Consider the following 27,987-nt stretch of genomic DNA (forward strand, 5'->3'; position numbering starts at 1 on the left):
ATGATTTCATCGAGAACGCTTCTTGGGACCTAGATGAGTTTGAGATGAATGTTGTAGCCAAGCCTAACAACTTGGTTATGGACATTTCTTTGGTTCAAGACGTAGCATCATGTATTGGTGCTATGCATTCTATCCATGGGCAGCAAGATATTCAATCCCTTGAATTTCTTGTTGTTCTTATTAACTAGTTTATTCTAGTTCTTTTTATGCTTTGAATAAATTGTAAACTTTAGTCATTTTAAGTTTGCAAATTAGTTATATTTTTCTTAGTTCTTTTTAGCTGATTTTAGTTCAAAAAATATTGTCACATTCACACAAAAGTACAAGTGCAAAAGATACATCAAAATGGCAGCCATTTAAGCTTGGAATCCGAAATTCTTTTACAAGGAATTTCAAAGCTTTGACTTGGGAGTTACAATCAGTTTTCAAAGAGGAATTACAAGCCATTACAAGCCTTAACTTCAGCCTTCAAGTGGCCGTTGATATCAGTCAACATTGGAGCATCTTAAGCCTTAATTTCAGCCTTCAATTGGCTGTTTAATTCAGTCAGCTTTTGGAGCAACTAAAGGACGTCCAAGTACACCCTTGTCCACATACATTCAAGCTTATTTCAAGGCTTGAACCAAGGAAGATTTACACTTCTTTGCTGTTTGAATTTGGGCGTGAATATTGGAGGAAATACATCTCCAACTTGCTGCTTGGATGGGCGTGAATTAAGGGGAGTTACACTCTCTTAATTCTGATTTTATTTCAGCCTTAATTTGGAGGTTATAAGCCACCATTTTCTCTTTGATGTATCTAGTTAAATAAGGCTTCTTTTATTAATGTATCTAGACAACAAAAAGCTGATTTGTACTTAGCTTTAGCTTAGGCGTGTAACAAGTGAGCTAAACAGCCACTTAAATTAGCTTGTACTTAAGGATGCTTGTTTACTATAAATAGCAAGCAAATGTGAATGAAAAAAGCAGATTATTCGAACAAACAAACTTTGTGCTTTACACTCGTTTCTTGGATTAGAAACAAACCAGAAATTCTTGGATTTGGAATTTCAATTCCTTTGCTTAGTTAACTAGCTTAGACTACTAGTTGGCTTGTGATCTTAGGAACCCATTTCGTTTCTTAGTGGTGTGACTGTAGCTAAGAAGCTATTTGGTTCATTAGTCTTACTTATCTTGGTTTATCCCTTGTATATTTCGGGTTGATACTCCAAATATACAACATTTGGCGCTAGAAGGAGGGGGATCTAGCAAAACAAATACCCAAACACATACCCCAAACACATACCCAAACACAAACCATGTCCGACATCCCACCCCCTAATTGGCAAGAATATGTCAATAAGGTTGCACAAGAGAAAGAAGATATGGAGCAACGAATGCAATATTTGCAAGATCAGTTAAAAGATCTTTCTACTAAGTTGCGTCATCAAAAAGAGGGCTCACCCAATCATAGTGATGAAGAATTGAGTGAATCTAATTTCAATCACAATGATAGACCTTCTCATGAAAGAGAACGGTCACGGCCTAATAATGACATAAAAGCAGACATTCCTGAATATGATGGCAAACTCGATGCTGATGAGTTTGTAGAATGGTTAAGAACGGTGGAGAGAGTGTTTGACTATAAGCAAACACCGGAAGAGAAAAAGGTGAAAATTGTGGCCTTGAAGCTACGAAAATATGCCTCAACTTGGTGGGCTAGTGTGTGCGCCAAGAGGGAAAGGCAAGACAAAGAAAAAGTGAGATCATGGGTTAAGATGAAGAAATTGTTGAAACAAAAGTTTCTTCCCACATACTATGTGCAAGAAAACTTTTCAAAATTCCATAACCTGAAGCAAGGTACGAAATCAGTAGAGGAATATGCTAGGGAGTTTGAAGGATTTGTTATGAAGTGTGGAGTAGAGGAAGATGAGCCTCAAACTTTGGTTCGGTTCCTAGGTGGACTTGACCCAAAAATAGCCAATGTGGCCGAACTACACCCTTACACCACCCTTGAAGAGCTCATTATCTTAGCACATAAGATTGAGCAGCAACAAAAAGCAAGAGGCAAAAGTGAATCATCACGTTTTGCATCTCAAACCTCATTTCCCCAAAGAAAGCAAACATCCAATTTCCCACCTTTCAAACCCACATCCAATCAGCCTACTTCTAAACCACCTTCACAAAACACCCAAAATTCCAACCCAAAACCAGCCCCAAGAAGATGCTTTAGGTGTCAAGGCCTTGGACATATGGCTAGTGATTGTCCAAATAAAAAAATTGTTACTTTGGTAGAGTATGAAGAGGAGAACGAATTAGAGGTTGAAGAGGACAGCAATCTTGAAGAGAATGATGAGTATGCGTGCCTAGGTCCGAATGAAGGAGAATGCTTGGTGGTTCGACGTACGCTTAGCAATATGTTGGACCAAGAAGGGAGCTTGCAACGTGAGGCAATCTTTCACACTCGTTGCACCATTGGTGGAAAGGTATGCACTTTGATTATTGATGGAGGTAGTTGTACCAATGTAGCTTCACAAGTAATGATAGACAAGCTGAAAATGAAAACTATCCCTCATCCTAAACCATATAAAATTCAATGGTTAAGTCATAGTAAAGGGATTCATGTCACACAACAAGTCTTGTTATCATTTAGCATTGGTAAAACTTATGAGGAAGAATTATGGTGTGATGTTGTGCCTATGGATGCATGTCATGTTTTACTTGGTAGACCTTGGTTATTTGATAGGCGTGTGATGCATGATGGTTACAAAAACACCTACTCCTTTTCTAAGGATGGAAAGAAAATTGTCCTTACCCCTTTAATCCTCAAAAATGATCACCCCATATCCACGCCTCCCACTTCCCTCACCACTCTCATAAAATCTGAATTCCATGAATATAGAGTTCACAAACACTTCATTTTGAGCCAACTTGATACCCCCTCTCAACCGTCCAAAGAAGAAAACCACCCACTCCTCACCTCTCTTCTCAAAACCTATTCCCATGTTTTCCCCAAAGATATCCCTCACGGATTACCCCCAAAGCGTGACATCCAACACAAGATTGATCTTGTACCCGGATCCATGCTCCCAAACAAACCAGCCTATAGAACCAATCCCAAAGAAACCGAGGAAATTAGAAGACAAGTGGAGGAATTGTTATCAAAGGGTCTTATTCGTAAGTCTCTTAGTCCATGTGCTTGTCCTACTTTGATTGTACCTAAGAAAAATGGAGAATGGAGAATGTGTGTTGATAGTAGGTCAATCAATAAAATCACTATCAAGTACCGGTTTCCTATTCCAAGGTTGAATGATTTACTTGATGATTTGCATGGTTCTAAAGTTTTCTCTAAAATTGATTTGAGAAGTGGCTATCATCAAATTCGAATTTTCGAAGGAGATGAATGGAAGACCGCTTTCAAGACAAAGGAGGGCCTCTATGAGTGGCTTGTGATGCCATTTGGTTTGTCTAATGCACCATCTACATTTATGCGCCTTATGAATCAGGTTATGCAACCTTTCATGGGTAAATTTGTTGTAGTCTATTTTGATGATATTTTGGTGTATAGTAGGGAAGAAGAAGAGCATGCTATGCATTTGCAACAGGTTTTTGAAGCCCTTGCTCGTGAGCAACTATATGGTAACTTAGAGAAGTGTCATTTTTTCACTTCCCAAGTTATTTTTCTTGGTTTCAAAGTTTCCTCTCAAGGCATAGAAGTTGATGAAAAGAAAGTTGCTGCAATTCGTGAGTGGCCCACGCCACAAACAATTCAACAAGTTCGTAGTTTTCATGGACTTGCTTCTTTCTATAGGAGATTTGTGCGAAATTTTAGTACTCTCATGGCACCTATCACCGAGCTAACTAAAAATCAGAAGTTAGTTTGGAATGATAAGGCTCAAAAGGCCTTTGATGAGGTAAAACATCAACTTACTAGTGCACCTATTCTTTCTTTACCTAACTTTGATGAAGTTTTTGAAGTAGAATGTGATGCTAGTGGAGTTGGTATTGGTGCTGTTTTGTCACAAGTTGGGCGTCCCCTTGCCTACTTTAGTGAAAAACTCAATGAAGCACAACGGAAGTATAGCACCTATGATAAGGAGTTCTTTGCTCTTGTTCGTGCTTTGGACCATTGGAGACATTACCTCATTTCCAAGGAGTTCATCCTTCATTCAGATCATGAAGCTCTCAAATATCTTCAAAGCCAACAAAAACTCCAACCACGCCATGCCAAATGGGTGGAGTATTTGCAAGCTTTTCATTTTGTGATCAAGCATAGGAGAGGCGCCATGAACAAAGGAGCTGATGCACTTTCAAGGAGATACACACTCTTGAATTCTTTCAAGGCAAAAGTGATTAGTGTTGAAGATGTGAAAGCAAGTTACAAAAATGATCATGACTTTGGTGATTTATTTCTAAAATGTTCTAATCATGCTTACAAAGATTATTACATTTTAGATGGCTATTTGTTCAAAGGAAACAGGTTGTGCATTCCAAGATCAAGCCTAAGAGAATCTCTTATCAAAGAGTTTCATGAAGGAGGAATGGCGGGACACTTTGGCATAGAGAAGACTACTCTTCTTGTGCAAGAGTACTTTCATTGGCCTAGATTGGTTCGTGATGTGGAGTTTATTGTGAAAAGATGCGTGGTTTGTCAAAAGGCCAAGAGTCATAGTCTTCCACAAGGCTATCTTTTGCCCTTACCTATTCCGCAAGCTCCATGGGAAGATGTTAGTCTTGATTTCGTTGTGGGACTTCCTATGACCCAACGAAAGAAAGATTCCATTATGGTTGTTGTGGACCGTTTTTCTAAAATGGCTCATTTTATTTCTTGTCATACAACTTATGATGCTACTCATGTTGCTAACTTGTTCTTCAATGAGATTGTTCGTTTGCATGGTGTACCTAAATCCATGGTGAGTGATCGTGATCCAAAATTTCTAAGTCATTTTTGGCTTACATTATGGAGAAAGATGGGCACGAAATTGAACTTTAGCACTTCAAGTCATCCTCAAACAGATGGTCAAACCGAAGTGACTAATAGAACTTTGGGATCCTTGTTGCGGTCTTTGGCTACTAAACGTCCCAAGCAATGGGAAGAGATGCTTCCTCATGCGGAGTTTGCTTACAACAGAGTGCCTAGCAAGACAACCGGTTTGAGTCCTTTTGAAGTTGTGTATGGATTCAATCCTTGTACTCCTATTGATCTTGCTCCCATTCCCTCACCTAACAAGTTTAGTCATGATGCCGAGGTGCGTGCCAAAGAAATCAAGTCTATGCATGAGCAAGTTCGTTCTCGAATTGAACAAACTAATGCAAAGACTAAAGCCTACTATGACAAGAAGAGAAAGGAGGTCCGTTTTCAACCTGGTGATTTGGTTTGGATTCATCTTCGAAAGGAAAGATTTCCTTCCAAGAGGCGTTCCAAGGTTAGTCCTCATAGTGATGGTCCATTTGCTATTGTTGAAAAGGTGAATGATAATGCTTACAAAGTTGAGTTGCCCGGAGATTATGGTGTTTCTAGCACCTTTAATGTGGCTGATTTATCACCTTACTATGATGAGTTTGAAGAGTTGCCAAGTTTGAGGGCAAACTCTTTTCAAGAAGGGGGGAATGTTGTAGCCAAGCCTAACAACTTGGTTATGGACATTTCTTTGGTTCAAGACGTAGCATCATGTATTGGTGCTATGCATTCTATCCATGGGCAGCAAGATATTCAATCCCTTGAATTTCTTGTTGTTCTTATTAACTAGTTTATTCTAGTTCTTTTTATGGTTTGAATAAATTGTAAACTTTAGTCATTTTAAGTTTGCAAATTAGTTATATTTTTCTTAGTTCTTTTTAGCTGATTTTAGTTCAAAAAATATTGTCACATTCACACAAAAGTACAAGTGCAAAAGATACATCAAAATGGCAGCCATTTAAGCTTGGAATCCGAAATTCTTTTACAAGGAATTTCAAAGCTTTGACTTGGGAGTTACAATCAGTTTTCAAAGAGGAATTACAAGCCATTACAAGCCTTAACTTCAGCCTTCAAGTGGCCGTTGATATCAGTCAACATTGGAGCATCTTAAGCCTTAATTTCAGCCTTCAATTGGCTGTTTAATTCAGTCAGCTTTTGGAGCAACTAAAGGACGTCCAAGTACACCCTTGTCCACATACATTCAAGCTTATTTCAAGGCTTGAACCAAGGAAGATTTACACTTCTTTGCTGTTTGAATTTGGGCGTGAATATTGGAGGAAATACATCTCCAACTTGCTGCTTGGATGGGCGTGAATTAAGGGGAGTTACACTCTCTTAATTCTTATTTTATTTCAGCCTTAATTTGGAGGTTATAAGCCACCATTTTCTCTTTGATGTATCTAGTTAAATAAGGCTTCTTTTATTAATGTATCTAGACAACAAAAAGCTGATTTGTACTTAGCTTTAGCTTAGGCGTGTAACAAGTGAGCTAAACAGCCACTTAAATTAGCTTGTACTTAAGGATGCTTGTTTACTATAAATAGCAAGCAAATGTGAATGAAAAAAGCAGATTATTCGAACAAACAAACTTTGTGCTTTACACTCGTTTCTTGGATTAGAAACAAACCAGAAATTCTTGGATTTGGAATTTCAATTCCTTTGCTTAGTTAACTAGCTTAGACTACTAGTTGGCTTGTGATCTTAGGAACCCATTTCGTTTCTTAGTGGTGTGACTGTAGCTAAGAAGCTATTTGGTTCATTAGTCTTACTTATCTTGGTTTATCCCTTGTATATTTCGGGTTGATACTCCAAATATACAACAATGAATCTACCTCCATTCATGCACGATTTTGGGACCTTGGGTTTTGAGATAGTTGAAGGAAAGGTTGTCTATTGTGGTGAAAAGGAGGATAAGGTTGACTCCCTTGGAGTTTTTGAGCTTGAGGGAGGTGTAGATCGAGAGTGCCCTTCATTTGAGGATGCTATGATTGATTTTCATGCCCTCATTGGCGATGTGAGATCTTGTGGTGAGGGAGTAGCTACCCCTTTACCCGTTTCTCATACCCCTTTTTCTCTAAGGTTCGACCACATCTTTCCTTACCCTACTTCTCTCCCTTCCTATCTCAAAGAGCCTATTGGGAAGCCGCCCTCTATGGATGATTTTCATGTCCCTCATTCCATCATTATTGAGGAAGAGAGGAATTTTGTCAACCAAAAATTATGTGATGAGGATTTGCCTTTTTCCTTTTCTTTCCATTATTCTTTTACTTCTTCTACTTCTTACTTTCTTGAGTTTCCTTTCGATCCTTCTTCTTCATTCTTTTGGCATCTCCCTCTTCACTTGAGTGCAATGATTTTGTTGCACGTTCTTATTCCGTCATTTGCCTATTTACACCCCCATGAAATGTGTAGTAGTGCATTTGACAAGCTCTTGCGTGCGTTGAATTATTATTTCCTAGAGCGGTCTCGCTTGGACGTTAAACAAGCCTTTGCGGGAAGTAACCCGTGTTTTATTGCTTTCATTTTCTTTTGTTTTTAGATTAGATTTTCTCACATGGACGTGTTTGTGTTCCTCGCTAGGTACACAACTTGATATACTCTTGCGCATTGGTGATGATCAAGAATCAAGGAAATGTGCCTCAACTTACCTATCATGTGGAATTCAAGCCTTATTTGTAGAGATTATGGCTCATACGAGGTTATTTCGGGTTTTTTGTGTGATTTTGCATTTATCCCATATCCGGTAATATCCTTCTTTTCCCTCTCTCTCTTACTTATTGTGACTTGAAGATCATGTGTTGGTAATGTTGGATTAATTTTTCCTTGTTTTCCCCTCCTTGGTTTCATTGTTTATGATTTGAGAGCTTGGTTTCATTCAAGCTTGGGGGAGGGTATTCTATCATGTTTGGTGGGATGTTGATTCATATATGCCATGCACGTGAGTATATGCATTTCCATGTTTTTCATGCTTTTGGAAAATCCAAAAAGATTTTTGTTTACTTCAAGGCAAGTTTAGCAAAATTGTGTTTTGTTTGTTCTTAATTGGACATTATATCTTTTGGATTTGTTTACTCTTGAATGCCTTTCTTCCTAAGTGGTTAATGTGTGCACGATTTAAGAGTGTCATTGGTTGACTCTAGGATATTACATGCTAAGGTAGCCGGGTTAAGAACTTTTAGGAATCCATGAAGCCCTAGTTCACGGGTATGTGGTAAGATGGTGTTGCTCTCTATAGTGGATTTGGCACCCTTAGTTGGTATTTGCTTAGTTATAATCCCGTGTGAGGTAACATTGTTCTAGCCTTCGTCACTTTGTTGTGTGGCGCATTTGGACCCTTAGCTATGCATGTCTTGATCCTTGTTTTGACTTATAGCTCCCAAGATCGTGACCGAAGCACTCTAGGGGAGGAAAAGGGCACTTCATTCTTCTTTTTTTTTTTTTTTTTTTTTCTTTATCTTCTTTTTGTTTTGTTACAAATTTGATTTTGTATTTTGCATAAACCAACTTGCTAACCAATTTGAGCTTATGTTTCCCGCTTTTGTTTAAACCATGTTACAAACCTAATGGCCTATGTTTACCAACCCTTTTAGATAGTGAAGCATTGGCATGTGAGGTTTGAGTTTTGAGTTGTTGATCATAAACAAGAAGCACTTTGAGATTTGGTTAGAGTTGAGCTTGTAAAGAATGATGCAAATTTATGAAAATCAAGTGAAGTTTCAAGAAAAAGCCGTCCAAAATTTTTTTTTTTTAAAAAAAGCAAGGACAATGAATAAAGTAAAAAAAAAATTTGGAAAAGAAACAAAACAACAAAAATATTTTCGATAGTTTCATTTTCTTCCCTAGTTTAAGCATTGAGGACAATGCTTTGTTCAAGCTTGGGGGGGAATATTGTGTGTTTGTGTTGAATAAGCTTGGGGGAATGGCATTAGTGGTATTTTTGCTTGATATTTAGTGAATTCTTGAGTTATTTTTGAGTGTCGGACGCACTTTTTGCTTCACTTAGGAATTATCACCAAATTTTAAATTTTTACCCCGCCTTAACCCTTAGCCTTACGTTACAACCAATAAAAAGACCCTTAGACTCTAGTGGGTTAGGTCAAAAGAACGGTGGAGGGAGATAGACTTCAAACCTATGGAAAGAGTATGCATAGTTGAGACGTCGGGATTACCTTCTCAAAATTTTTCATTTCTTTATCTTTTTCCGGTTCCTTCGTGGAATCTTGAGAAGCTAGCTTAAGGGTTGATTTGAAGCTAGTGGAGAGAATGTGGCCCGATTGGTTGGGGCTAGGGTGGATTGAGTCCTAAGTAGTTCTCTATGCTTAGCATGTGTTATGTTTCAATCAACCATTGACATCTTGGAACGTGCATACATTTGTCCATTTAGAAAGGTTTGCATTCATTAGTACTCGTCCTTATTTCTTGTCCATATATGAGCTTGTGTTTCGCTTTTTCTCTTAATGTTTCTTTTCCTTTTTCCTTTTTCCTTTTGTTGCCTTGCCTTGGTTTTTGTCGAGAGTTGTGGGGTAACCTCTTAGGAAACCCTCATGAGAGCTTACTCGTCCTCTTTGGCGACATAGGGGTTTAAAGGGCTCGATGCATACGCTAAATGCATTCGTAATTCCTACGACAGTGAGTTAGTGTACATTCTTTCTCTTTGTTTCTATTTTGTTTCTTTTGCTTTCAATAATTCCATCTTGTTCTCTTTTTCCTTAGCTTTGCTCGAGGACGAGCAAAGGTTTAGCTTGGGGGAATTGGAATATTGTGTGTTTGTGTTGCATTTCTTTATCTTTTTCCGGTTCCTTCGTGGAATCTTGAGAAGCTAGCTTAAGGGTTGATTTGAAGCTAGTGGAGAGAATGTGGCCCGATTGGTTGGGGCTAGGGTGGATTGAGTCCTAAGTAGTTCTCTATGCTTAGCATGTGTTATGTTTCAATCAACCATTGACATCTTGGAACGTGCATACATTTGTCCATTTAGAAAGGTTTGCATTCATTAGTACTCGTCCTTATTTCTTGTCCATATATGAGCTTGTGTTTCGCTTTTTCTCTTAGTGTTTCTTTTCCTTTTTCCTTTTTCCTTTTGTTGCCTTGCCTTGGTTTTTGTCGAGAGTTGTGGGGTAACCTCTTAGGAAACCCTCATGAGAGCTTACTCGTCCTCTTTGGCGACATAGGGGTTTAAAGGGCTCGATGCATACGCTAAATGCATTCGTGATTCCTACGACAGTGAGTTAGTGTACATTCTTTCTCTTTGTTTCTATTTTGTTTCTTTTGCTTTCAATAATTCCATCTTGTTCTCTTTTGCCTTAGCTTTGCTCGAGGACGAGAAAAGGTTTAGCTTGGGGGAATTGGAATATTGTGTGTTTGTGTTGAATAAGCTTGGGGGAATGGCATTAGTGGTATTTTTGCTTGATATTTAGTGAATTCTTGAGTTATTTTTGAGTGTCGGACGCACTTTTTGCTTCACTTAGGAATTATCACCAAATTTTAAATTTTTTACCCCGCCTTAACCCTTAGCCTTACGTTACAACCAATAAAAAGACCCTTAGACTCTAGTGGGTTAGGTCAAAAGAACGGTGGAGGGAGATAGACTTCAAACCTATGGAAAGAGTATGCATAGTTGAGACGTCGGGATTACCTTCTCAAAATTTTTCATTTCTTTATCTTTTTCCGGTTCCTTCGTGGAATCTTGAGAAGCTAGCTTAAGGGTTGATTTGAAGCTAGTGGAGAGAATCTGGCCCGATTAGTTGGGGCTAGGGTGGATTGAGTCCTAAGTAGTTCTCTATGCTTAGCATGTGTTATGTTTCAATCAACCATTGACATCTTGAAACGTGCATACGTTTGTCCATTTAGAAAGGTTTGCATTCATTAGTACTCGTCCTTATTTCTTGTCCATATATGAGCTTGTGTTTCGCTTTTTCTCTTAGTGTTTCTTTTCCTTTTTCCTTTTTCCTTTTGTTGCCTTGCCTTGGTTTTTGTCGAGAGTTGTGGGGTAACCTCTTAGGAAACCCTCACGAGAGCTTACTCGTCCTCTTTGGCGACATAGGGGTTTAAAGGGCTCGATGCATACGCTAAATGCATCCGTGATTCCTACGACAGTGAGTTAGTGTACATTCTTTCTCTTTGTTTCTTTTTTGTTTCGTTTGCTTTCAATAATTCCATCTTGTTCTCTTTTGCCTTAGCTTTGCTTGAGGACGAGCAAAGGTTTAGCTTGGGGGAATTTGATGAGTGACATTTATGTCACTCTTAGGAAGTATTTTTAGAGTCATTTTTGAGTTTATTTTATCTTATTTTCCCTTTCTTTCTCTTGTTTTCTCTTAATAACATTTCTTGTTTATTTTGGTAATTTTGTCGTGTTTTAAGTTCTTTTCGTAGTTTTTATTAGAATTAGTTTATTTTCGTATTTTATTTGCTTTTGTTTTATTTTATTTCGTTCCTTTCCTTTGTTACTTCCATAGTTTTAATTAGCTTTATGTTTATTTTGTTATTTTATTTTACTTTCTTTTGTTATATAGTTTTGTTTTATTTTTGTTAGTTTTAGTTTTATTTCTCTTTTTTCTATTTTACTTTATTTATCCTATTTTATTTTACTTTATTTTTTCTTATCTTATTTTATTTTATTTTATCTTTTGATAATCCCCTCGTGTTTTTGGTTGTAGGTGTTCCGGGTTTTAAAGTCATATTCGTGTTTGGAGGTCTAAGGTTCGAGGCATAAGCTTCCAAACAAGCTGCTGCCTTTAGTTGCTGCCACGCTTATCCATCACCCCACCTCCCTTATCCTCCACCACATCAACCTCACACAAATCAACCAACCTCCTCTGCTTCTCCCCTGCTCCACCACACATCTACTAACCCAAAAATCAGCTTGCTGCGTCCTTGCACCACAGCAGCCCCTCACCAACACCCCACAACAGCACCTCACTCCCCTACTCCCCTGCTGCCACCCAATTAACGCACCAGCCAACAACCACCTGACCACCGCAACTCAGAGCAACAGCCCCTGCTGCCTCCCTCACGCAACAATCAACCCCACAACCACCAACAACAGCACACACAACCAAACACCACACACCACCAGCCTGCAACCCCGCAAACACCACACACCACCAGCCTGCAACCCTGCAAACACCACACACAACAGCAGCCACCCTCACACCACCGCACAGCTGCCGCAACAACCATACCTCCAGTAGCAACAGTAGCCGCACCTCAACCACCACACCTGACCCGCAACTACTCAAACCACCAATTAAGCAACCAATCGACCCCTCAATTAAGCAAAAATCAGAGTAAATTGTAAATTAATCAAGTTCGAGCAAACCGTTGAGGGTTCGACCGAACTTCGAGTCAGAGACTTTGGGGGTTTTGTTATTCGAAGAGGAGTGGTCGAACACACCCTTGGTTCGACCGAACCAACCCCGTAGTTCGGTCAAACCAGCCATCGGTTCGATCGAACCATTTCACGAGACTCGCGCATGGTTTTTAATGAAGATCGAACGACTTGAATTGATGCTCGATGAGTACTGTTGAAGATGAACGGTGGCGATTTCATATGGAAGCTTGATGATGGATTTTGGTTAGGCTCAAAGTAGGGGATCATCTCCCATTTTTAGAGCAGCCAACATGTCGAAGAAGAGGGGAAAAGGGTCTGATGATTTTGGGGGGATTTTTTGTTTTAATTTTCCTTTTTCTTTTATTTTTATTTCTTTCTTTTCTTTTCCCTTTTCTTTTCTCTTTTATTTTCTTTCTTTAGTTTTACTTTATTTCTTTTAATTTTCCTATTCTTTTCTTTATTTTTTTTATTTTCCTTCTTTTATTTTCTTACTTTGGCTAGCTTAGTATAAATACCCAATTTTGGGGGTAATTAAAGGGGGACATTGAATAATCATCTATTCTACTCTCTAGTTAGTTTTAGGTTAGGTTAGGATTAGTCTTCATTGGTAGAGAGAGAAAGTGTTGTTTTCTTCATTAATGAACTTGGATTTTGAAGAAGGAGCTTGTTCAATCCTTTGTAGACCTTCATCTTCAATTAATGAGCAATCTCTTACTCTTTCTCTTTACCTTTGTTTTTTATTTTGCTTATTTGCTTTTATTTTTCTTCTTTTCTTATTAATCATGTTGATGCTTATTGATTTGATGATTGATATTGTTTTCAATATGATTTGTGAGTAGTCATCTAGCCAAGGGTGTGGGGATGGTGTAGTTGCTAATTGTTCATGCTTTTAATGTTGGGGTTATGTTAATGGTGATTAAAGTCTTTGCATGCTTGATATTCTTTGGTCTCTCTTGCAAGTGCACATTGTTAGTTGATCAAAGATGAGTCTTTACTAACAAGTAACGGAAGTTGACTTAGTTGAGATTCATTACTATCGATTGTTATTTAATAGTACCTCCTAGTATATGGTTCTAATGTCGAAACATAGAGGCTATGTTAGGAGAAGCCAATTGACCCCGGAAGGCGGCTAGATTGGACCCTTTACTTCGATATTCATGCATGTTTAGTTTACCATTAATATGCTACTTTGTTATTGTATGGTCAAGCGTCAACTTCACCTACCCATTTCCCTTGGTGCCTTAATGTTTTATTTCTTGTTTTAACATCTTTAGACTTTAGTTTATTTATCCCCTATTCCGGACTAGCTTAATTGTCGATAACATTTGGTGGTGTTTATCCGTTCTCTGTGGTTCGACCCCTATGCTTGCCTTATACTCATATTAGGTATGTTTAGGTTGTATAAATTGTATTTGATCTAGGGATAGACAATTGACGACGCGTTTATTCCCTTGTCACCAGGCAATCGGTTAGTCTCTGTACTTCCTTAACAGTGCGGGGTGACTTCATGTCAATAACCGCCTGTATCTTCTCAAGGTTAGCCTCTATTCCCCTTTGATCAATCAAGAATTCGAGAAACTTCCTAGACTTAACACCAAAGATAACCTAAACATAACCTTATGGCGCCTAAGTGTGGTGAAGGTTTCTCGGAGATCAGCAAGGTGATCCGTCTGTAGCTTAGATTTGACTATCATGTCATCAATGTACGCCTCTACATTCCTTCCAATTTGATTAATGAAGACTGTATTAATCATCCGTTGGAATGTAGCCGACGCATTCTTCAAGCCAAATGGCATCACAATATAGCAAAATAATGCCTGATCAGTAACGAAGGTCGTCTTTTCTTGATCTTTTTTTCCACAGGGGTATTTGATGGAAGTCGGAATAGGCATCCTTAAAACTCATCAAGGCATGACCGGCTGTAGACTCGACCAGACTGTCGATCTTTAGAAGCGGATAACTGTCCTTTGGACATGCCATGTAGAGGTCTGTGTAATCAACACACATACGCCAGGTACCGTTCGGCTTCTTTACAAGCACAACATTCTCCACCCAGTCGGGGAAATTACATGGCCGAATAAACTCAGCATCCAGCAACTTTTTGACTTCGGCAACTGCCACCTGACTTCTTTCCTCGCCGTTATTTCTCTTCTTTTGCTAGATGGGCTTCTTATTTGGATCCACGGCGAGCTTGTGGACAGCGAGATCCGGGCTGACGCTTGGCATCTCCTCTACTTCAAAGGCAAAAATGTCTTTGAATTCTTTCAGCAGAAAGTGCAAATTTGCACCAAACTTAGCATAAGCAGTCGTCCTAATCTTAACATTACGCTCTGGACGGTTGTCATCCAAGGGTATATGAATATGTTCATCAGCCGACTGGGGATGAAGCTCATCTGACCGTTCACCGATCAATGATTGCTATTTTTTCTCTTTCTTCACCTCCACCAGCTGATGAGCCTTTCTTTTATTTCCGGCTGTTGGTGGGGGTGGGCTTATGTCCTTGACATTGTCAAGGTCTATTGGTTCCTGTCCTTGGCCGTCTGAGGCCACAGTGGACTTGACGGCTGAGAGATAACACTCCCGGGCCGTATTCTGATCCCCATTCAAGGAACCAAGAGATTCATCATCCTTCTCATACTTTATTAGCATGAGGGAAGGAATGATTACCGCCTTGGCCTCGTTGAGAGTTGGCCGGCTTACAATAATGTTATAGCCGGTCAGCTCCTAAACTACCAAGAACTTGTTGGCCAGGTGCCGTCCTTCTCCTTTATTTCTCAGCCGGATGGGTAGATCAATCCTTTCGAATGGGTACACCATCCCCCCTCCAAAGCCAACCAAGGGGTGGTTTACCGGGTGCATGCTACTGGGCTTATACTTCTGCAAGCACCTCTGACTGATGATGTGTGACGAGCTGCCGGTGTCAATAAGAATTCGCCTGACCAGCTGATTTGATGTGAATTATTGATCCGAAAATCAACAAAACACAAGGGATATGTTTAAGTCTAATTCTATACAGGAAATCCACCAAGAATTAAACAAAAACTAAGATTAATCAATTAAGAATCCACCTAATTAATCAATCCAAACGAATGTTTTAACTAAAACAAGCAAAACAGCAATTGATCACAATCAACCAAAACTCAAGTATGCAACTTAAGAAATAAATCTAAATATTAATCTCTGTATTTATTCGTGTGTTTTACAGCCCTATTTATAAGACTTAGTTTACCTAGGAAGATTAGGACAAGTTCCTAAGAGCAAGCACCTTGGCGCACAAGCATACACCAAACTCCTTGTGATGCAAGTCTAAGCATGGAGAACTTCGAAGATTTGCTTATCATGCATCAAGATAACTTGTCCCTAAACATTGATTCAAGCCAAGCATTGCATGGACACTTTCTTGGATATCAAAGCAAAGCCACGGTTTGCTTAGTGGCTTTTCTTGGAGTCTAGTTCACTTTCTTGAACTTTCTTGAATTTTCTTTACTTAGATTTTGCTTACAAGTTTTTACCTTTCACTTGAAAGGGTTTTTCTTGGTTCAAGCATTAGGATCTTTAATCTTTATTTAATTCTTTAATTTTTATTTATTTATTTAGTTGCTTTAAAAATCAGTTAGTTAGCAAAATAAATCAGTTTGGTGTATGCTTGTGCGCCAAGGTGCTTGCTCTTCAAGCAAGTTAGAATTCTAGTTTAATTAGGATTGAATTAGGGACTTGTCCTAATCTTCCTAGGTAAACTAAGTCTTATAAATAGGGCTGTAAACACACAAATAAATATACATAGATTAATATTCAGATTTATTTCTTAAGTTGCATACTTGAGTTTTGGTTGATTGCGATCAATTGCTGTTTTGCTTGTTTTAGTTAAAACATTCGTTTGGATTGATTAATTAGGTGGATTCTTAATTGATTAATCTTAGTTTTTGTTTAATTCTTGGTGGATTTCCTGTATAGAATTAGACTTAAACATATCCCTTGTGTTTTGTTGATTTTCGGATCAATAATTCACATCATCTTTGGTATCAGAGCAGGTTTGCGCAACTTCGGCAAAAATTAAACTGGGAACAATTGGCTGGGAATTTTTACGTGGTTCTATTTGCATTGAACTCTAAAAACGTCCATCTATCACCATATAAAATTTCATAATTTTTAGTTGAGTAACGCGTTCTACACAGCCTCAAACTTTTGGTGTTTGTGCACTGATTTGCGGATGGGAGTCCGGTTTTTGTGTTGCCTAGTTTTCCTTCAAGATTCGATCTTTTAATCAAGATTTTTGCATAAACTGACTTGGTTTGTGTAGGAATCATGAGTGACGAGGAGGTTCCACAGGTTCCAAGGGGATTAACCTTAGAACAGGCTCAAAATCTTAGAAGAGATAGGCGAATTGACGAGTTGGCAGCAAGGATGGATGAGATATTAAAAAGGCTTGATACTCTTGCTGGAGATTCTTCAAGGAAAGGGAATTCTAACCCTAATTCTGGTTCAAGTGAGGAAGAACAACCAAGGAGGAACCCAAGGAGGCCACGAAATAATTATTCCTCAAATGATGAATCACCAAGGCCTAGGAGGAGAGATCGACCAAAGGATGATGATAGGAACCTTAGATTAGATCTTCCCGAATTCAATGGGAGTATGAATGAACCTGAAAAATACTTTGAGTGGATTAGAAGGGCCGAGACACTATTTGATTACAAGGAGTATGATGAAAGGAAAAGATGCAAATTGGCTGAATTGAAACTGACCGGTTATGCTAGTCTTTGGTATGATAATCTAAAGAAGAAGAGGCATAAGGAGGGGCGTGCAAGAATCTCAACTTGGGAACAACTCAAGAAGCACATGAAAAAAAGGTTCGTACCTAGTGATTATATTCAAGATGTTTATCTTAAGATGCAACTTTTTAAACAAAATTCTATGACTGTTGAGAATTATATTGGTGAATTTGAAAAGTTATGCATGCTATGTGGCTTAGAAGAGATTGTTGAGCATAAGATTGCTAGATTTATTTCGGGGTTGAATGATAATATTGCTGAAAAAGTTGAATTGCAACAATATTGGTCCTTTGAGGATGTTTGCAAGGTAGCTTTGAAAGTTGAAAAACAGATAAAGGGGAAGAAAGGGACGTACACTAAGCCCTTTGTAAAAGGTTTCACTAAACATTTTGAGAAGAACAGCTTGGAGAAAAGTGGTTCTAGTTCGAACTACAAGGAGACTAAATCAAAATTTGAAGCTCCTAAAAAGCTTGTTGAAGATAGGAAGTGCTTCAAGTGTGGTAGTGTTGGTCACATTGCAACTAATTGTCCATCAAAAAGAGTAATGACTGCTCAAGAGTGGGAACAAGAACAAGCTAAGTGTGAGCAGGGTAGTGACTATGAAGAAAAGAACGAAGAGGGAAACTTTGAAGAAGAGGAGGGGCATATTGACGAAATTGATCCCAAGACTCATGGTCAAAGTTTGGTTCTAAGAAGGGCACTACACTCTAAAACCGTACCTATGGAAAACAATCAAAGGGAGAAAATCTTTCTTACAAGGTGCAAGGTAGAAGATAGGTTGTGTGACATGATCATAGACACGGGGAGTTGCACTAATGTGGTATCTACTACTTTGGTAGACAAATTGAAGTGGCCAATTACTGAACATCCAAGCCCTTATAAGCTTCATTGGCTTAATAATTCGAGTGATGTTAAGGTAACTAAACAAGCCTTAATCTCCTTTTCAATTGGTAAATTTCATGATAAAGTTTTGTGTGATGTCTGTCCTATGGATGCTTGTCATATACTATTAGGCCGTCCTTGGCAATATGATAGATTTGTGAAGTTTGATGGAAGGACTAATGTGTATGTTGTGAGAAAAGGAGAAAAAGAGAGACCGGTTGCTTTAAAACCTTTAATATGCAACAAGTCTTCTAATGTTACCTCTAATTCGAAGAATTCTTATTTGATTAGTGAGAGGGAATTAGAAAAAGAGATTTGCAGCAACAATGTGGTATATATACTTGTTTCTAATGAGATTCGAATTGATCAAGATAAACAAGCAAAGAGGCCGTATGAATTGGAATCTGTTTTAGAAGAATTCAAGGATGTCTTTCCTAAGGAATTACCTCCGGGACTACCTCCTATTCGTGGGATAGAGCATCAAATTGACTTGATTCCGGGAGCACCCTTACCTAATAAGGCAGCCTATAGAAGTAATCCGGAAGAAACAAAGGAGATGCAAAGGCAAATTGAAGAGCTTATGACTAGAGGATACGTGAGGGAAAGTATGAGCCCTTGTGCCGTGCCTACTTTACTTGTCCCAAAGAAAGATGGGAGTTGGCGCATGTGTATTGATAGTAGGAGTGTGAATAACATCACTATCAAATACCGATTTCCTATTCCAAGATTAGATGATCTACTTGATGAACTACATGGTTCAAAGTTGTTTTCTAAGATTGATCTCATGAGTGGTTATCATCAAATTCGAATGAGAGAAGGAGATGAGTGGAAGACAGCATTCAAGACTAAGTTAGGGTTGTATGAATGGTTGGTGATGCCGTTTGGACTCACTAATGCACCTAGCACTTTCATGAGGTTGATGCATGAGGTACTTAAACCTTTCCTTGGCAAGTTTGTTGTTGTTTATTTAGATGATATTCTGATATACTCTAAAAATTTGCATGATCATCTAAATCATCTAACAAGTGTGTTTGAAGTGTTAAGAGAGAAGAAACTCTATGCTAAGCTTGAAAAATGCTACTTCTTAGTGCCTAGTGTTACTTTTCTTGGTTATGTTGTATCAAAAGATGGAGTTTCAGTTGATCATTTGAAAGTAGAGGCTATTAAAACTTGGCCTATTCCTACTAATATGAGTGAAGTAAGGTCTTTTCATGGTCTAGTTTCATTCTATAGAAGATTTGTCAAGAATAAGTTGATGCCTAGAAGTGAAGGTCCTTTCAAGATTATTGAGAAGATCAATGACAATGCTTATAAGTTAGAACTTCCGGGAGAATATGGAGTTAGTGCTACATTCAATGTTGGCGATTTGGCTAAGTATATTCCTGATGAAGAACTTCGAGATTTGAGGACAAATTCTTTCGAAGAAGAGGAGGATGATGCAAGTCTAAGCATGGAGAACTTCGAAGATTTGCTTATCATGCATCAAGATAACTTGTCCCTAAACATTGATTCAAGCCAAGCATTGCATGGACACTTTCTTGGATATCAAAGCAAAGCCACGGTTTGCTTAGTGGCTTTTCTTGGAGTCTAGTTCACTTTCTTGAACTTTCTTGAATTTTCTTTACTTAGATTTTGCTTACAAGTTTTTACCTTTCACTTGAAAGGGTTTTTCTTGGTTCAAGCATTAGGATCTTTAATCTTTATTTAATTCTTTAATTTTTATTTATTTATTTAGTTGCTTTAAAAATCAGTTAGTTAGCAAAATAAATCAGTTTGGTGTATGCTTGTGCGCCAAGGTGCTTGCTCTTCAAGCAAGTTAGAATTCTAGTTTAATTAGGATTGAATTAGGGACTTGTCCTAATCTTCCTAGGTAAACTAAGTCTTATAAATAGGGCTGTAAACACACAAATAAATATACATAGATTAATATTCAGATTTATTTCTTAAGTTGCATACTTGAGTTTTGGTTGATTGCGATCAATTGCTGTTTTGCTTGTTTTAGTTAAAACATTCGTTTGGATTGATTAATTAGGTGGATTCTTAATTGATTAATCTTAGTTTTTGTTTAATTCTTGGTGGATTTCCTGTATAGAATTAGACTTAAACATATCCCTTGTGTTTTGTTGATTTTCGGATCAATAATTCACATCACCTTGGAGAACAAGCACACGCCTAAACTGATTTATTTTGCTAACTAACTGATTTTTAAAGCAACTAAATAAATAAATAAAAATTAAAGAACTAAATAAAGATTAAAGATCCTAATGCTTGAACCAAGAAAAACCCTTTCAAGTGAAAGGTAAAAACTTGTAAGCAAAAATCTAAGTAAAGAAAATTCAAGAAAGTGAACTAGACTCCAAGAAAAACCACTTAGCAAACCGTGGCTTTGCTTTGATATCCAAGAAAGTGTCCATGCAATGCTTGGCTTGAATCAATGTTTAGGGACAAGCTATCTTGATGCATGATAAGCAAATCTTCGAAGTTCTCCATGCTTAGACTTGCATCATCCTCCTCTTCTTCGAAAGAATTTGTCCTCAAATCTCGAAGTTCTTCATCAGGAATATACTTAGCCAAATCGCCAACATTGAATGTAGCACTAACTCCATATTCTCCCGGAAGTTCTAACTTATAAGCATTGTCATTGATCTTCTCAACAATCTTGAAAGGACCTTCACTTCTAGGCATCAACTTATTCTTGCGTTTTCCTGGAAATCTTTCCTTTCTCAAATGTAACCATACCAAGTCTCCAACATTGTAACTTTGTTGCCGTCTATGCTTGTTTGCTCTAGCTTTGTACATGTCATTTACTTTCTCTATTCTTGTTCGAACTTGAGCATGTAATTTCAGCATACTCTTCAACTTAGACTCGGCATCTTTGTGAATTAATTCACCCTTAGGCAATGGAACAAGATCAATTGGAAGTTTCGGATTGACTCCATAGACTACCTCAAAAGGACTATGTTTGGTAGCATATGTAGGTATCTATTATAAGGAAACTCCGCATGAGCTAACTTGATGTCCCAATCCTTTTGTGTCTTACTCACTAACCCACGCAAAAGCGCACCAAGAGTACGATTAGTAACCTCGGTTTGTCCATCAGTTTGTGGATGGTAAGATGTACTAAAGAGCAATTTAGTTCCCACAAGCTTCCATAGAGACTTCCAAAAGAAACTCGTGAACTTTGTATCTCGATCACTCACAATAGTTTTCGGAATTCCATGCAATCTAACAATCTCTTTGAAGTATAATTCTGCCACTTTCATAGCATCATCCACTTTGTGACAAGGAACAAAATGATCCATCTTAGAGAACCTATCCACAACAACCATAATAGAGTCTTTCCCCCGTTGTGTTCTCGGCAATCCTGATGTGAATTATTGATCCGAAAATCAACAAAACACAAGGGATATGTTTAAGTCTAATTCTATACAGGAAATCCACCAAGAATTAAACAAAAACTAAGATTAATCAATTAAGAATCCACCTAATTAATCAATCCAAACGAATGTTTTAACTAAAACAAGCAAAACAGCAATTGATCGCAATCAACCAAAACTCAAGTATGCAACTTAAGAAATAAATCTGAATATTAATCTATGTATCCTTATTTGTGTGTTTACAACCCTATTTATAAGACTTAGTTTACCTAGGAAGATTAGGACAAGTCCCTAATTCAATCCTAATTAAACTAGAATTCTAACTTGCTTGAAGAGCAAGCACCTTGGAGCACAAGCATATGCCAATCTCCTTGGAGAACAAGCACACGCCTAAACTGATTTATTTTGCTAACTAACTGATTTTAAAAGCAACTAAATAATGATTAAAGATCCTAATGCTTGAACCAAGAAAAACCCTTTCAAGTGAAAGGTAAAAACTTGTAAGCAAAATCTAAGTAAAGAAAATTCAAGAAAGTTCAAGAAATTGAACTAGACTCCAAGAAAAGTCACTAAGCAAACCGTGGCTTTGCTTTGATATCCAAGAAAGTGTCCATGCAATGCTTGGCTTGAATCAATGTTTAGGGACAAGTTATCTTGATGCATGATAAGCAAATCTTCGAAGTTCTCCATGCTTAGACTTGCATCATCCTCCTCTTCTTCGAAAGAATTTGTCCTCAAATCTCGAAGTTCTTCATCAGGAATATACTTAGCCAAATCGCCAACATTGAATGTAGCACTAACTCCATATTCTCCCGGAAGTTCTAACTTATAAGCATTGTCATTGATATTCTCAATAATCTTGAAAGGACCTTCACTTCTAGGCATCAACTTATTCTTGCGTTTTCCTGGAAATCTTTCCTTTCTCAAATGTAACCATACCAAGTCTCCAACATTGTAACCTTGTTGCTTTCTATGCTTGTTTGCTCTAGCTTTGTACATGTCATTTACTTTCTCTATTCTTGTTCGAACTTGAGCATGTAATTTCAGCATACTCTCCAACTTAGACTCGGCATCTTTGTGAATTAACTCACCCTTAGGCAATGGAACAAGATCAATTGGAAGTTTCGGATTGACTCCATAAACTACCTCAAAGGGACTATGTTTGGTAGCATATGTAGGTGATCTATTATAAGCAAACTCCGCATGAGCTAACTTGATGTCCCAATCCTTTTGTGTCTTACTCACTAACCCACGCAAAAGCGCACCAAGAGTACGATTAGTAACCTCGGTTTGTCCATCAGTTTGTGGATGGTAAGATGTACTAAAGAGCAATTTAGTTCCCACAAGCTTCCATAGAGACTTCCAAAAGAAACTCATGAACTTTGTATCTCGATCACTCACAATAGTTTTTGGAATTCCATGCAATCTAACAATCTCTTTGAAGTATAATTCCGCCACTTTCATAGCATCATCCACTTTGTGACAAGGAACAAAATGAGCCATCTTAGAGAACCTATCCACAACAACCATAATAGAGTCTTTCCCCCGTTGTGTTCTCGGCAATCCCACAATAAAATCCATAGAAATATCTTCCCAAGGTGAATCTGGAACAGGTAAAGGAGTATACAAGCCTTGATGAAAAGTAGCCTTCGCTTTTTGACAAGTTGCACACCTAGAAATAACTAGTTGCACATCCGTGAGCATCTTAGGCCAATAGAAGTGTTCTTGTAACATACTCAAGGTCTTTGTAATGCCAAAGTGACCAGCAATTCCTCCCCCATGAGCTTCTCTAACAACTAGCTCTCTAATAGAACACTTAGGAAGACAAAGTCGATTTCCTTTGAAAAGAAAACCATCTTGCAGCAAATAAGAACCCACGGCTCCTTTAGAACACTCTTCAATCAATGTAGCAAAATCATCATCACCTTTGTAGTATTCTTTGATCAATTCAAAACCAAGTAGCTTGCTATTTAGAATTCCAATCAAAGTGTATCTTCTAGATAATGCATCAGCCACAACATTCGATTTCCCTTCTTTGTACCTTGAAGAAAAATTAAATGATTGTAAAAATTCAACCCATGTAGCATGTCTAGGATTGAGCTTTTGTTGTCCATGTATGTACTTCAATGCTTCATGATCAGAATGCAACACAAAGTGATTAGGTCGGAGATAATGACTCCAATGATCTAAAGCTCTAACAATGGCATAGAACTCTTTATCATAAGTAGAATAGTTCAATCGAGCTCCTCCCAATTTCTCACTGAAATATGCAATAGGCCTCTTCTTTTGGAGTAAAACTGCTCCAATTCCAACTCCACTAGCATCGGTTTCAACTTCAAAAGGACTTGAGAAATCTGGTAACGCAAGTATAGGTGCTTCACATAGCTTCTTTTTTACCAACTCAAACGCACTTTGAGCTTCTTTAGTCCATTCGAATTTACCCTTGTCCTTCTTCAAACATTCGGTCATAGGCGCCACAATACTTGAGAAATTCTTGACAAATCTTCTATAGAACGAAGCTAGACCATGAAAAGACCTTACTTCACTCATATTAGTAGGAATAGGCCAAGTTTTAATAGCCTCTACTTTTGAATGATCAACTGAAACTCCATCCTTTGATACAACATAACCAAGAAAAGTAACACTAGGCACTAAGAAGTAGCATTTTTCAAGCTTAGCATAGAGTTTCTTCTCTCTTAACACTTCAAACACACTTGTTAGATGATTTAGATGATCATGCAAATTTTTAGAGTATATCAGAATATCATCTAAATAAACAACAACAAACTTGCCAAGGAAAGGTTTAAGTACCTCATGCATCAACCTCATGAAAGTGCTAGGTGCATTAGTGAGTCCAAACGGCATCACCAACCATTCATACAACCCTAACTTAGTCTTGAATGCTGTTTTCCACTCATCTCCTTCTCTCATTCGAATTTGATGATAACCACTCATAAGATCAATCTTAGAAAACAACTTTGAACCATGTAGTTCATCAAGTAGATCATCTAATCTTGGAATAGGAAATCGGTATTTGATAGTGATGTTATTCACACTCCTACTATCAATACACATGCGCCAACTCCCATCTTTCTTTGGGACAAGTAAAGTAGGCACGGCACAAGGGCTCATACTTTCCCTCACATATCCTCTAGTCATAAGCTCTTCAATTTGCCTTTGCATCTCCTTTGTTTCTTCCGGATTACTTCTATAGGCTGCCTTATTAGGTAAGGGTGCTCCCGGAATCAAGTCAATTTGATGCTCTATCCCACGAATAGGAGGTAGTCCCGGAGGTAATTCCTTAGGAAAGACATCCTTGAATTCTTCTAAAACAGATTCCAATTCATACGGCCTCTTTGCTTGTTTATCTTGATCAATTCGAATCTCATTAGAAACAAGTATATATACCACATTGTTGCTGCAAATCTCTTTTTCTAATTCCCTCTCACTAATCAAATAAGAATTCTTCGAATTAGAGGTAACATTAGAAGACTTGTTGCATATTAAAGGTTTTAAAGCAACCAGTCTCTCTTTTTCTCCTTTTCTCACAACATACACATTAGTCCTTCCATCAAACTTCACAAATCTATCATATTGCCAAGGACGGCCTAATAGTATATGACAAGCATCCATAGGACAAACATCACACAAAACTTTATCATGAAATTTACCAATTGAAAAGGAGATTAAGGCTTGTTTAGTTACCTTAACATCACTCGAATTATTAAGCCAATGAAGCTTATAAGGGCTTGGATGTTCAGTAATTGGCCACTTCAATTTGTCTACCAAAGTAGTAGATACCACATTAGTGCAACTCCCCGTGTCTATGATCATGTCACACAACCTATCTTCTACCTTGCACCTTGTAAGAAAGATTTTCTCCCTTTGATTGTTTTCCATAGGTACGGTTTTAGAGTGTAGCGCCCTTCTTAGAACCAAACTTTGACCATGAGTCTCGGGATCAATTTCGTCAACATGCCCCTCCTCTTCTTCAAAGTTTTCCTCTTCGTTCTTTTCTTCATAGTCACTACCCTGCTCACACTTAGCTTGTTCTTGTTCCCACTCTTGAGCAGTCATTACTCTTTTTGATGGACAATTAGTTGCAATGTGACCAACACTACCACACTTGAAGCACTTCCTATCTTCAACAAGCTTTTTAGGAGCTTCAAATTTTGATTTAGTCTCCTTGTAGTTCGAACTAGAACCACTTTTCTCCAAGCTGTTCTTCTCAAAAGGTTTAGTGAAACCCTTTACAAAGGACTTAGTGTACGTCCCTTTCTTCCCCTTTATCTGTTTTTCAACTTTCAAAGCTACCTTGCAAACATCCTCAAAGGACCAATATTGTTGCAATTCAACTTTTTCAGCAATATTATCATTCAACCCCGAAATAAATCTAGCAATCTTATGCTCAACAATCTCTTCTAAGCCACATAGCATGCATAACTTTTCAAATTCACCAATATAATTCTCAACAGTCATAGAATTTTGTTTAAAAAGTTGCATCTTAAGATAAACATCTTGAATATAATCACTAGGTACGAACCTTTTTTTCATGTGCTTCTTGAGTTGTTCCCAAGTTGAGATTCTTGCACGCCCCTCCTTATGCCTCTTCTTCTTTAGATTATCATACCAAAGACTAGCATAACCGGTCAGTTTCAATTCAGCCAATTTGCATCTTTTCCTTTCATCATACTCCTTGTAATCAAATAGTGTCTCGGCCCTTCTAATCCACTCAAGGTATTTTTCAGGTTCATTCATACTCCCATTGAATTCGGGAAGATCTAATCTAAGGTTCCTATCATCATCCTTTGGTCGATCTCTCCTCCTAGGCCTTGGTGATTCATCACTTGAGGAATAATTATTTCGTGGCCTCCTTGGGTTCCTCCTTGGTTGTTCTTCTTCACTTGAACCAGAATTAGGGTTAGAATTCCCTTTCCTTGAAGAATCTCCAGCACGAGTATCAAGCCTTTTTAATATCTCATCCATCCTTGCTGCCAACTCGTCAATTCGCCTATCTCTTCTAAGATTTTGAGCTTGTTCTAAGGTTAATCCCCTTGGAACTTGTGGGACCTCCTCGTCACTCATGATTCCTACACAAACCAAGTCAGTTTATGCAAAAATCTTGATTAAAAGATCGAATCTTGAAGGAAAACTAGGCAACACAAAAACCGGACTCCCATCCGCAAATCAGTGCACAAACACCAAATGTTTGAGGCTGTGTAGAACGCGTTACTCAACTAAAATTTATGAAATTTGATATGGTGATAGCTGGACGTTTTTAGAGTTCAATGCAAAAAGAATCACGCAAAAATTCCCAGCCAATTGTTCCCAGTTTAATTTTTGTCGAAGTTGCGCAAACCTGCTCTGATACCAAAGATGATGTGAATTATTGATCCGAAAATCAACAAAACACAAGGGATATGTTTAATTCTAATTCTATACAGGAAATCCACCAAGAATTAAACAAAAACTAAGATTAATCAATTAAGAATCCACCTAATTAATCAATCCAAACGAATGTTTTAACTAAAACAAGCAAAACAGCAATTGATCGCAATCAACCAAAACTCAAGTATGCAACTTAAGAAATAAATCTGAATATTAATCTATGTATCCTTATTTGTGTGTTTACAGCCCTATTTATAAGACTTAGTTTACCTAGGAAGATTAGGACAAGTCCCTAATTCAATCCTAATTAAACTAGAATTCTAACTTGCTTGAAGAGCAAGCACCTTGGAGCACAAGCATATGCCAATCTCCTTGGAGAACAAGCACACGCCTAAACTGATTTATTTTGCTAACTAACTGATTTTAAAAGCAACTAAATAATGATTAAAGATCCTAATGCTTGAACCAAGAAAAACCCTTTCAAGTGAAAGGTAAAAACTTGTAAGCAAAATCTAAGTAAAGAAAATTCAAGAAAGTTCAAGAAAGTGAACTAGACTCCAAGAAAAGTCACTAAGCAAACCGTGGCTTTGCTTTGATATCCAAGAAAGTGTCCATGCAATGCTTGGCTTGAATCAATGTTTAGGGACAAGTTATCTTGATGCATGATAAGCAAATCTTCGAAGTTCTCCATGCTTAGACTTGCATCATGATTTGAGACCTTACATTCAATGACAATCGGATCATCCTGCGGGCGACGGACGCTGCTCCTTTCCTTCTCAGTGATCAAAACGTCTGGGAAGGTTGAGCTAGCTGACGCCTGCTCATCATCATCATTGTCCATCTTTCGAAGATGGCTCTTACCGCCCTGGATGGTTGGGCCACCACATGAGAACCCGCCTGCTATAGTGTAGATTGGCTCTTTGTCAGTTTCCGAGCTACTAGCAGGCTAGGGAGTCTTAGATGACTGCCCCGGGTTCTTCTTATTAGTTCCTTTGGACTTAGAAATGTTGGACTTCAACATCCCTTTGTCAGTCAGACGGTTCAACGCCGGTTGAAGGCTGAAGTAGTCGTTGGTGTCATGGCCAACTTCCTCATGGTATTGGCAAAATTTATTTTTGTTCCTTGATTGAATGGAACTTTTCATTGGATTCGGCTTCTTAAGAGACAATCGGTCCTTGATCTCCATGAGGATGGAGTTGCAGTCCTTGTTAAACTCGTACTTGGGGACGTATGGTTTAAACTCTTTCTTTTTCTTCTGGGACGGCTGGTCAGAATCACCCACCGCCCAGACTTCTTTCCTCTTCTT

The 27,987-nt window shown here is 38.1% G+C and overlaps 1 protein-coding gene across 1 annotated transcript in view; it reads right to left on the reverse strand.

Annotated features, from left to right (window-relative positions):
- LOC145631437 (uncharacterized) overlaps nt 1-27,987 on the reverse strand; it is a 158,470-nt gene that overhangs the window by 106,943 nt on the left and 23,540 nt on the right. The window contains exons 4-8 of the mRNA XM_081683511.1: nt 25,357-25,445; nt 24,858-25,320; nt 24,438-24,632; nt 22,807-24,386; nt 20,483-20,872 (exon numbers count right to left, since the gene is read on the reverse strand). Coding sequence (XP_081539637.1) covers nt 20,483-20,872; nt 22,807-24,386; nt 24,438-24,632; nt 24,858-25,320; nt 25,357-25,445 — 2,717 coding nt within the window. The remainder of the gene's footprint in view (nt 1-20,482; nt 20,873-22,806; nt 24,387-24,437; nt 24,633-24,857; nt 25,321-25,356; nt 25,446-27,987) is intronic.

The sequence above is a fragment of the Chenopodium album genome, chromosome 1 (genome assembly GCF_948465745.1).
Source record: "Chenopodium album chromosome 1, dcCheAlbu1.1, whole genome shotgun sequence".
Lineage (NCBI taxonomy): Eukaryota > Viridiplantae > Streptophyta > Magnoliopsida > Caryophyllales > Amaranthaceae > Chenopodium > Chenopodium album.